This window comes from Triticum aestivum, chromosome 6D (assembly GCF_018294505.1).
Source record: "Triticum aestivum cultivar Chinese Spring chromosome 6D, IWGSC CS RefSeq v2.1, whole genome shotgun sequence".
In the NCBI taxonomy this organism is placed as follows: domain Eukaryota; kingdom Viridiplantae; phylum Streptophyta; class Magnoliopsida; order Poales; family Poaceae; genus Triticum; species Triticum aestivum.
In genome coordinates this window covers 477,287,172-477,299,313 of record NC_057811.1, presented here as the reverse complement: position 1 = coordinate 477,299,313, position 12,142 = coordinate 477,287,172, and the positions used below count along the sequence as shown (strand labels likewise).

Here is a 12,142-nt window from a genome sequence, read left to right as displayed (position 1 = left end):
AGCGAAGCGCATGAATGCACTGGCCGAAAATTTTAGAAAAAGGAGGGGAGGAAACGGCAGCGCAACAGCCGGTTGGCCGGGTGGACAGCGCCGCGAGGCCGCCTCCCTTTTCCGGCCGCCCATCCATGCATGCTGCGGTTTCGTCTCGCCAACAGTCGAGTCGGCATTGATCACTGCACCAAGCGAGGCGGGACACGTACGGTCGAGGAATTTGCAGGATCGGCATGGGCACCGACTCTTTTCAGTTTTTCGGTTATGGGGACGACAACCACAGTGCGCTGTGGCGGCCAAACCACGGCGCGTACGAGGGTGCTGGCCGGCCGGACCGATCTGCGGACGGCCACTTGCCGAGCCCATCCTCCCCGGTGCTCCGCCGGGGCCATGGCCATCAGTCCCGACCGCAAGGGCCCCGTGCATGCAGCCGCAGCCCGTCTTAAATGCAGCGCCCGGAGGCCGGAGTTATCCATGGCGATGGAGGCACGGTCACGGACCGTGTGCAGGCTTGCTAAGGTTCCTGCCGAGTTGAGTTACCTTACCACCCTCTTTGTTCCCAAACGGAGCTTCAATGGTCGCAACATTTCGGTCAGTGATCCTCTCCTCCTACGCGCCTGCGGCCTGTACGAGCTCGAAGCAGGAAGAAACATCACCCGGGCATCCTCAATTCGGACGCGCCAGGAGTACTACCACCATTTGCACTTGCAGCGGTTTTCTATTCAAATTTTGTGCTACAGCGCCTGCTGGTGGGGTCCTCCTACTGTTTGGTCGCAGTTATGGGGGGTGCAGGCACAGCAGCATGCCCGATCGAGCTGAGCACACTCGCGGTAGCTGCCGGACTGCAGCGAATTGAACGCCGACCGGTGGGTGGTATCCAGCAAAGGCAAACGGAGATATGGCCCGCCCAAAAACATCTGGCAACTGAAAGGGCCCTCAAACAACCAGCACTTTATCATTATTTGACATGAAAAAAAATAGATGGTACTGTATTTTGAAAACTTCTTTTCTGTGGGGAGTGTATTGGGAACTTTAGAATGCATATTCGAAAACCATATTGATAGATCTTCCCACAAATATTGACGTAAAAATAATAATTTCATTATATTTGTAATTATATCGTGCTGTTTGATTTCCATTGCCTTGGTAGCATTCTAGAGGCCATGTAAACGTCTAAAATGTCAAGGTTTTCAAGATAGACAGATTGTCAATGTAGTTTATTCGAGAACTCACACGACAAATATCTTTCTATTGTCTTGCATTTTTTCTGAACCTAATGAATGTACACATGCAGTGTGTGTTGTGTCAACTATTTAAACTATGTCTTCTGTAATAATCACCATATTGGTAAGTTTTATTAGATTTCTTGTTGAGTATTGTGAACCTGGCACATTATTATAATTATTGTACTATATAAACAATTTTTCTTAACATCATTGAGTTAATGCAAATTCTAACTTTTAGCTCTTAGCATTGATAATCGTGTTTTAAGAAAATGGACTATATCATATTTTAGTGTTTGATAGAACTGTATATGAGGGTCTGAAAACTAGTTGTTACATTTCATTATTATGGACATTTAGGATGAGATGGTTCCAACAAAATTTATGCTATATAAAAAGGATATGATTTTATTGAAAAATATATGAGAAATTAGGATATGATTAAAAATACGTTATGAGAATACTTAATTGATATGTTTTTCTTTTGAAATTAAAAATGCAATTAATATAAAATTTTATAAGATGCTTATACGAAAATTTCATCAATCATATATATAAGTCCGAGCTTTTGTTTTTTCGGTTACTAATTATTCAACATGTAATATTACATATGATTATACAAACATACAAATCAATAAATAGGGACTAATTATTTGAACAAGAACACCTACCAACAAACACCTACAGCAATATCTACATGAGCAAATCACAGTATAAAAACTAGGCGGTAAATCTACATGACTTTAATTTCAAGAGGACCAATAAAACTGATCGGCTGATCTACATGAGTAAATGTAGCATGGGGCGGCCAACTCCAAGGCATGAAACCAATTTATCTTCCATCTTATGTTGCGGCCAAGGAGTCATGAATGCTAATCACCACCCATAAATATTTTGATATTATGATCGCATATGAATGCTATTATGGAAATGTTATATTAAGGGGTAGTTCATGCCAACTGTCGAACCATTGTAGAGTAGATGTACCATCATGAACCGTAATATTATTCATCTCTTTGAAAAGCATGGATAATAGAGCAACAATCCTTCCACCAGAATGAACCTCTGTTAGAGCATCTCCAATAGAAGATGTAGATGCAAAAATAACTAAATTTTGCATCTCTGAGGCCCAAAAAACCCTCTCCAACAGATGATGTAGATACAAAAAAATACACGTCTCCCGGAGATGTAAAATACAACACCTAGCGATGCAAATTTGCATCTCCACCCACTAGAGATGTAAAAACGCCAGCCGCACGCCAACTGCCTAACTGCCTTCAGTTGGCTTCTGCACGACCACCCGTCACCCGCCCAACTCCGCCGTCGTTCGATTTCGCCCACAGTCGCCGCCGCCGCCCGCCCGCCCGCCCGACGCCTGCCAGCCCCGCCGCGACTCCGCTCGCCTATCCCCCGCCAACCGCCTCGTCATGGTAGCGACGGCTGCGCCCGCAGCCATCGATTCATTTTTGGCCGCCGCTTCGAATCGAAGCTTCTCCAGAGGCCTGGTTGGCGTAGTGCCTTCGATGGCGAGGTCATGGATAGGTTGGGCTTGTTCCTCGTCAAGACCCATTGCCGGAAGTATGGGAGGCACGCCACGTCGTCATCCCACTTCCGTCGTTCTTCACGCCGCGAGAAGCCGGCCGTCTACAGCGCTGAGCTGTCGTCGTCTTCTCTGCACGGTTGCAGTCGTCTTGTCTGCCAAGCCGTCGCCACCTCTGGCACAAACCACCGCAGAACGGCTTCCAAACCCACAACTGGCCGATTTCTTCCACCCCGCAAGGAAGGTGTTCGACGAAATCTTCCAAGGTAAAAAATCGAGCAAACCTGACTGTTTTTTATTAGGGTTGGAGAGGTAGTTCGACGGTGATTTCCTCATTGTAGATGAGCTTGTGCGACTCCTCCTTCATGGAAGATTCCTCGTCAGATGGTGAATTTTATTTGAACGAAGAAGATGACATTGCTATGCTAGTGGTGATGCACAAGAAGAAGCCGAAGCACGGTGGTTCCGTGTATGGCCGTAGTTCATCCGGAGAGAACGGGTTGAGGCGCACAGGAGGTTGATGCGCAACTATTTTGGTTCACCGCCCATTTTCCCAGGGAGGTACTTTCGATGCGTGTTCAGAATATTCATATTTGCAATTCCGTGAAGCAGCATGATCGATCCTTCAAGCTGAAGAGGAGTTGTGCTGGGATGCTTGGACATAGCACCGAGCAGAAGTTCACTGCCACTTTGTGCATGATGGCCTATGGTGTTCCAGCAGACTACATTGATGACAACTTGGCGATGGGAGAGAGCACTTGTATCTTCTATGTCAAACAATTGGCAAATACCATGGTAGAAGTGTTTGGTCTGGAGTACTTGAGAGCGCCCAATGCTTAGGATACTCAGATGCTTTTGGAGATGAACAAAGCTCGTGGGTTCCAGGTATGCTAGGGTCCGTCGATTGCATGCATTGGAAATGGAAAAATTGCCCAAAAGCATGGCATGGACAGTTCAAGGGTTGCAGGAAGGATGCCACTATCATTCTTGAGGCTGTTGCCGATCAAGAAACAGGGTTTTGGCATTCATATTTTGGGATGCATGGATCTTGCAATGACATCAACGTGCTCGACCGGTCGCCTCTTTTTGCCATGTTAGCAAATGGCGAAGCACCACCGGTGACCTTCGAAGCAAATGGCCACACATACAACTATGGGTACTATCTTGTGGATGGGATCTACCTGAGGTGGAGTACTTTTGTCAAGCTAATTTCAAAACCCAAAGGTAAGAAAGAACTCATCTTTCTCAATGCACAATCGGCAACTAGGAAAGATGTTGAGAGGGCTTTTGGGATTTTGCAATCCCAATTTGCTATTATGCGAGGACCCTCAAGATTCTGGGATAAAAATACTTTGGTATATGATGACCGCTTGCGTGATGATGCATGACATGATCATTGAGAATGAGCGTGGACAGAATTTAGATCAAGGTTGTTAGAATCGCGATTCTGTTATACGATTCTATGACTTTACGATCCAAACCTACCCATCTGATTCTATGATTTTAGTTCATAAAATCTACGTTTCTATGATCCTGGTAGTGAAGATTCTACGATTTACGATTCTACCATCAGAGCTCCGATCCGATTCGAAATCGCGATTCTGACAACCTTGATTTAGATTACACCTTCTATCATTTGATGGGCATACGTGCTATGCCGGTGAGAAAAGATGAGTGAATCAAACGTTTCCTGAAGGTGTACAATGAAATTAGAGACTCTGATGCACACCATCATCTTCAGAAGGATTTTATGGAGGAGTATTGGAAATTGCATGGCGAAAGAGCTACCTAGTTTCACTATTTGTTTATTGTGCAAAACTTTGTTGTATTTGTGTGGCATTTGATCTTGCGGATTTGATGAATTATGAAATTTGATGTTGTGGACATGTGAAATTTTTAAGTTGTTTTTGGGATGTTTCATTTCAATTTGTGCGACTGTACATCAGCCGTGCGGCCATTGCCAGCTTTTTCCATCTCTACTTTGCATCATCTATTGGATCTTCTTTTTTACATCTTGAATATCATCATCTGTTGGAGTACCCTCATTTTTGGAGATGTGAAGAGCACTTTTCGGAGATGTAAATTTTTACATCTCCAAATTTGCATCTTCTATTGGAGATGCTCTTAGAAGGCATGGATAACATGGCACAATGATGATAATATGCATTCCAAATAAAGTCTTCCTAGGGAAGATCATGATGGTTAAAGAACTTATATAGGTGTTTGAATAAAAGTTCCTTATTCTTATTTCTAAAATCAAGCACACCTTAGCCACCAACAAATTTCGAAAGACAAACATTCTCATTCACCGTTCGACAACTAAAATGTTTATTACACATTGTGAATAATCGGGATGATTCTCTGCAACATGACCATTGTACCTTTCACTCAGGAAATGATAAATATCGCACTAGAAGAGTTTACCAAGTCCTTATTGGTGATCCTCAACCTACTTCGGCCACTTGCAAATGGATATGGAAGTCTACATTTATATCCAAATAAAAACAAAAACAAAATCTTCCGCTCCGTATACATGATAGGCTTTATGATAGTGACTTGATGAACATGAAAAATTTCGTTCTTGATAATGCAAACCGTATCTATGGGAGGAGGGCATTATTGAAATTACGATGCATCTCTTTTTCTCATGTGAATTATTTCAGAACTTTTGGTCGAGTCTGGGCATTGAATTTCACATTGGTCTTGATATTCTGGATATGATCATCCAAGCAATGAACAAGCAAAATATCATATGCTTCAAAGAGACTAGTATTGCTAGGTGTTAGTCTACATGGAATCATATAAATAACTATATAATTGACAACAAAGAGATTGCATTGGAGTATGTGCCTTCAGTATCAAGAAACATTTTTTGTATGATCATGAAAAAGTCCAAACCCGGTCAAAAGGAGGGTATGTAGTCATGGCTAAAAAATGTGCGATTATATCTTTACAATTCCCATTGTAAATATCCACATGTAGTGGTACCATATCCAACATACTAATGAAAAATGAGTCACAGTAAGGGTCTTCGCCACTGATTTTGTTCAAATTTTTTATTTAAAGGGGTGTGCTGAAACAACACCCCCAGTAAGTTCATAGTTTATGTATGCAAATAAGGTTTTTATAATGTGACAAAGGATACAGAAAAGGGGGCCATCAAACCGTGTTGATTTGAAAATTATAGTAGCAACAAATTCCATGTTTCAGTACTGTAAATGATAAAAAGTTGAGAATGGTGTGGTAGTTCCTTGGTGTAGGGATGATGTCTATTATGCAACCTTCTTCTTGTAGACTCGTGTTGGGCCTCCAAGCGTAGAGTTTTGTAGGACAGTATCAAATTTCCCTCAAGTGGATGACCTAAGGTTTATCAACCCGTGGGAGGCGTAGGATGAAGATGGTCTCTCTCAAACAACCCTACAACCAAATAACAAAGAGTCTCTTGTGTCCCCAACACCCAATACAATGATAAATTGTATAGGTGCACTAGTTCGGCGAAGAGATGGTGATACAAGTGCAATATGGATAGTAGATATAGGTTTTCGTAATCTAAAAATATAAAAACAGCAAGGTGGCAAGTAACAAAAGTGAGCAAAAACGGTATTGCAATGCTTGGAAACAAGGCCTAGGGTTCATACTTTCACTAGTGCAAGTTCTCTCAACAATGACAACATAATTAGATCATATGGCAATCCCTCAACGTGCAACAAAGAGTCACTCCAAAGTCACTAATAGCGGAGAATAAACGAAGAGATTATTGTAGGGTACGAAACCACCCCAAAGTTATTCTTTCTGATCGATCTATTGGGCTATTCCTATAAGTGCCACAAACAACCCTAGAGTTCATACTAAAACAATACCTTAAGATACACATCAACCAAAACCCTAATGTCACCTAGATACTCCAATGTCACCACAAGTATCCACGGGTTTGATTATACGATATGCATCACACGATCTCAGATTCATCTATTCAAACCAACACAAAGAACTTTAAAGAGTGCCCCAAAGTTTCTACAGGAGAGTCAAGACGAAAACGTGTGCCAACCCCTATGCATAAGTTCACAAGGTCACAGAACCCGCAAGTTGATCACCAAAACATACATCAAGTGGATCACGTGAATATCCCATTGTCACCACAGATAAGCACATGCAAGACATACATCAAGTGTTCTCAAATCCTTAAAGACTCAATCCAATAAGATACCTTCAAAGGAAAAACTCAATCCATTACAAGAAGGTAGAGGGCATCATAAGATCCAACTATAATAGCAAAGCTCGCGGTACATCAAGATCGTGCCAAATTAAGAACACGAGAGAGAGAGAGAGAGAGAGAGAGAGAGAGAGGGAGAGATCAAACACATAGCTACTGGTACATACCCTCAGCCCCGAGGGTGAACTACTCCCTCCTCGTCATGGAGACCGCCGGGATGATGAAGATGGCCATCGGTGATGGTTTCCCCCTCCGACAGGGTGCCGAAACAGGGCCCCGATTGGTTTTTCATGGTTACAGAGGCTTGCGGCGGCGGAACTCCTGATCTAGGTTTATTTCTGGGGGTTTCTGTATTTATAGGAATTTTTGGCGTCGGTTTCATGTCAGGGGGTTCCACGAGGGGCCCACAAGGACGGAGGGCGCGCCCAGGGGGTAGGGCGCGCCCTCCACCCTTGTGGAGGCCTCTTGGCTCTTCTGGCCCAACTCTTTTGCTTCGGGGGGTTCTTCTCGTCCATAAAAAACCACCGTAAATTTTCAGCTCATTTGGACTCCGTTTGATATTCCTTTTCTGCGAAACTCAAAAACAAGGAAAAAAACTGGCACTGGGCTCTAGGTTAATAAGTTAGTCCCAAGAATCATATAAAATAGCATATAAATGCATATAAAACATCCAAGATGGATAATATAATAACATGGAACAATAAAAAATTATAGATACGTTGGAGACGTATGAAGGGACACCCTCATTAACAGGAAATTAAAAGAAGAAAAATATATATGTTTTTTACATCAAATATGCTCAAATGTTTTAGGTGCTTGCAAATGTTTTGTCAAGAAATATCACATAGAGAAAGGTGTGCACATGAGAAACAAAAATCGGTGCTCAAAACCTTGAGAGATGAAATCTTTTTCTTGTGTAGAGCTCCTCGAATATTTTTCGGCATGAAATCTTGCAATCACCTACAAAGTTTGAGCATATTAGACGTCACCAATTTTCATTCTTTTATTTTGTTTTCTATTATTCTGAATTTATTGTTCAGGATGGTGCCCCTACCCAGGAGTTAAAAAACCACTCTCATGCACTAAGTATTTATCAAAACAACAGTAGATAACTCAAAACTACCGGCAATTCAAGTGTAGGTTCTAAATGCAAACAAAGATAAATCAACTTTTTAATGTTTTGTTCTATAGCATGCAAGTATTATCTCCGGCGGTTCAATGCCACCCCGGTCACCCCCTCCCCCCGCCCCACAGGTTTGGGAAGCATAGGCGTAGAAATCATATACCTCGACCCGAACCCAACAAACTCCATTGTTAACGCCGCCATAGTTTTGGAGGTCCTTAATCCAGGATTAACGGGAAAACTCGAATTGTTTCCAACAATTGAAGTATGAGATCAGGAAATCTGATATCACACCGTTGAGTGTCAATGTAAAGGATGCTGAAAGCATGAATTTTGGTCGTGTAGAAGCTAGGACGGCTGTATGGCTTAAGCCAGGCCCTGCTAATGTACCTGAGCTGTGTATGAAAGATCTCCCTCCTACTTGAGCAATGAAATCCTTTTAACCCTGCAAAAAAAAGCATGAATTAATCATAGTGCAAATCATCTGATTGCAAACACTAGAGTGCATCTTTGCAATTTGTTGAGTTCATTATTGAGGTCCGTCCTCTGTTTGCGATTCTTGCTCATAATTATGTAAAGAAAATTTTGTTTAAAAATCTCTTTCCGTCCGGAATTACTTGTCGCGAAAATGAATGTATTCAGGTAGTATTATGTTTGGTCAGCGTAGCTGAAGTAGGGACGCGTTATGGAATATATCCAACAATGGTTCATTTACTCGGACCTTTGGATCCGGGTGTGAAATTCCCTTGGTCCTTGCTCTATCCTGCGGCTGCTGACACCAGGAGTCAACCGTCCGGCAGATACGTTACGAACGACCCTAATTACTCCACGATGCTCATGCATGCATCTAAGCCGTCCGATGCTCACCCTCTGCGGCGCCATTGATTAACTCCGTATGCACATGCACGCAGCCAACCACGCTCTGAAATGAAATCTCAGCACTGCACGCACACTCCACATGACACATACGCGTTACAGCGAGCAGTGGCTAGGACACACGGTCGACAGTAGCATTGGCACGGAGAGCACGTACGACGTGCAACAGTGTAACGCCTACAGTAGTACGTACGTATTATGAGATCGGTGTCAATCTGCAAAAGGCTCGCGGGCAGTAACTACGACGCGTGAGACCGGTGAGAGGACACGCGTGAGGACTGAGGACAAAAGTCGTGGTACCCGTCGACGGGATCACTGATCAGTGCAGTGGCGCTCCCTCACGGAGAGTACGTGTGCCGGCCAGCGGTGGCGTCCTGCCGCCGGCACCACCGGCACCGGACACGGCCCCAAGTTCACCATGCCACTGCTGCGTAGCTCGATGACACATTACTTTTACTGGTAGTAGTAATTAACCTGACAGTCACTGTTTCCGCTTCACAAGGAAGGCCACTCAACAGTCGTCGGACTCGAACCACTTGGAATCGTTAGCATGCATGCTAGCGAGGGGAGTGATCAATCATAGAGGGTGTCAACTCACAAGGATTTTGCCTTGATTTTGTAATGTGAATGAAAACAGGGGACACCGCCTTTCGCGTCGCCCTCATCCTGCTATCCCGTCGGCGATTGGCTGGCTGGCCGGCGTGTGTGCCAGTGCCAGAGAGACGGACAGGCCTAACTAGCTCGCCAATGCATGCCACCGCGGGGAGTAATTGGTTGGGCGTTGGCCACCGCAGGCCGCCACTGGTGCCCGCCCCGATCGCATTAAACCCCACCTCACCGGCGACCCGACCCCGACGCGACGCGGCCATGTTCGCCACCACCACCCCCAGTAGTTGAGCCGCGTCCCTCGCGTGCGCGCGCCCACGTACTACACTACAACACGTACATCTCGCACCGCGCCACCAACCGCGTGCCGCCCGTCTATATATCCCGCCCGCGCCACGCCAGCCCCTGCCACTGCCACTGCCACACTCCCTCACACTCGCCAGTCACCACCTAAACCGAGCTCACCGGAGCGCCACCATGGAGCTGCTGCCGCTGCTGACGGTGCTGCTGCTGGCGCACGCGGCGGCGTACCTGGCGTGGCAGGCCCTGGCGCGGCGGCGGCGGGCGCGCTGCTACCTGCTCGACTTCGCCTGCCACAAGCCCTCCGACGACCGCAAGGTCACCACCGAGATGGCCGGCGCCGTCATCGAGCGCAACAAGCGCCTCGGCATGCCCGACTACCGCTTCCTGCTCAAGGTCATCGTCAACTCCGGCATCGGCGAGCACACCTACTGCCCGCGCAACGTGCTCGACGGCCGCGAGGAGTGCGCCACCCACTACGACGCGCTCGAGGAGATGGACGCCTTCTTCGACGACGCCGTGCGCGGCGTGTTCGAGAAGACGGGCGTCTCGCCGCGGGACGTGGACCTGGTCGTGCTCAATGTCGGGTCCTTCTCGCCGGCGCCGTCGCTGGCGGCGAGGGTCGTGGCCCGGTTCGGGATGCGGGAGGACGTCCAGGCGTACAACCTGTCCGGCATGGGGTGCAGCGCGGGGCTCGTGTCTGTGGATCTCGCGCGGCAGGTCATGCTCACCCGCCCGCGCACCATGGCGCTGGTGGTCACCTCCGAGTCCTGCGCCCCCAACTGGTACAACGGCACCGACAAGTCCATGATGCTCGGCAACTGCCTCTTCCGCTGCGGCGGCGCCGCCGCGCTGCTCACCAACGACCCGGCCTACCGGTCCCGGGCCAAGATGGAGCTGCGCTGCCTCGTGCGCGCGCACATCGGCGCGCACGACGACGCGCACGCTGCCGCCGTGCACTGCGAGGACGCCGACGGCCGCCTCGGCGTCAGCCTCAGCAAGGCGCTCCCCAAGGCCGCCGTGCGCGCCTTCAGCGAGAACCTCCAGCGCCTGGCGCCGCGCATCCTGCCGGCCGCCGAGCTCGCGCGCTTCACCGTGCGCCTCCTGGCGCGCAAGCTCATGCGCCGGAAGCTCAAGTTCGAGGGCCCCAAGATCAACTTCAAGACGGGGGTGGACCACTTCTGCCTCCACCCCGGCGGGACGGCCGTCATCGAGGCGGTGAGGAAGAACCTGGGGCTCAACAGCTACGACGTCGAGCCGGCGACCATGACGCTGCACCGGTGGGGGAACACGTCGGCGAGCAGCCTGTGGTACGTGCTCTCCTACATGGAGGCGAAGCGGCGGCTCAAAGCAGGGGACAGGGTGCTCATGGTCACCTTCGGCTCCGGGTTCAAGTGCAACAGCTGCTACTGGGAGGTGAGCAAGGACCTCGACGACGCCGGCGCCTGGGAAGACTGCATCGACGACTACCCGCCGGAGACCATGGTCAACCCCTACACGGAGAAGTTCGGATGGGTCAACGACCTACAGGGCCAGGGAGGCGCCTTCCCGTTCTAACCTCCATTGCTTTCATAGTACCTTCCAGAAAATTATTGATTTATTCGGGATTAAAATACTCAGTAGAAAATTATATTTAAATCAAGGGGTATGTGTATGGTGGTCTTCTTTTTTTTATGTTCACCATTTTCATATTCGGGTTGTTGATACGAAGTTAATTACACTTGTAAATAGTCGGTCCGCATATGTGTATGTACGATTGTTCGTGGATCCACGATGGATCTTGTTCTGAACAAAAAGATGTTCGGGTATATTTGGAAGAAATAAAAAGGAAAAACAGAATGTGTGCAAGAATAGTTAACACAAGGGTATTGATGTCTGTTTGTATTTGTTACTTTGTCTTAAAATAAGTGTCGCTGATTTAGTACAACAATCATGATTGTGAATTAAAATTTTGTAAAAAATTATTCTTAATCAAAGATTATGTCTATAGTTATTTTATTTTGGCCCATATCAAAACAATTCTAACCTGTCTTGCTCATACAAAGTTAAACATGTAAATGTTTATGTCACAAATTACATATATGTACCTAGATTGATCGGTACTACGGGCATGTATTTTTGTAAATAGAATTTTTTAATCATATTTATACATGGCCCATGTGTAGGAAACAAAAAAAAGTAGGGTCTTATATGAATAGTCAACAAGGACATTCACTGTCTTCATATGCATATTTGTTCAAAATTTGACTTTGAGTAAGAAACGTCGTACA

At 46.5% G+C, this 12,142-nt stretch overlaps 1 protein-coding gene across 1 annotated transcript; it reads left to right on the top strand.

Moving 5' to 3' along the window:
• Positions 1-9,884: 9,884 nt before the first annotated feature.
• LOC123146095 (3-ketoacyl-CoA synthase 12-like) lies at positions 9,885-11,730 on the top strand. The gene has a single exon (XM_044565681.1). It carries the CDS (start codon positions 10,050-10,052, stop codon positions 11,427-11,429), a length of 1,380 nt encoding a protein of 459 aa, XP_044421616.1. The 5' UTR covers positions 9,885-10,049; the 3' UTR covers positions 11,430-11,730.
• The last annotated feature ends 412 nt before the right edge of the window (positions 11,731-12,142 follow it).

Coding starts and splice junctions, on each gene's coding strand:
- LOC123146095 (XM_044565681.1), top strand. CDS start 10,050: ATGGAGCTGCTGCCGCTGCTGACGGTGCTGCTGCTGGCGCACGCGGCG.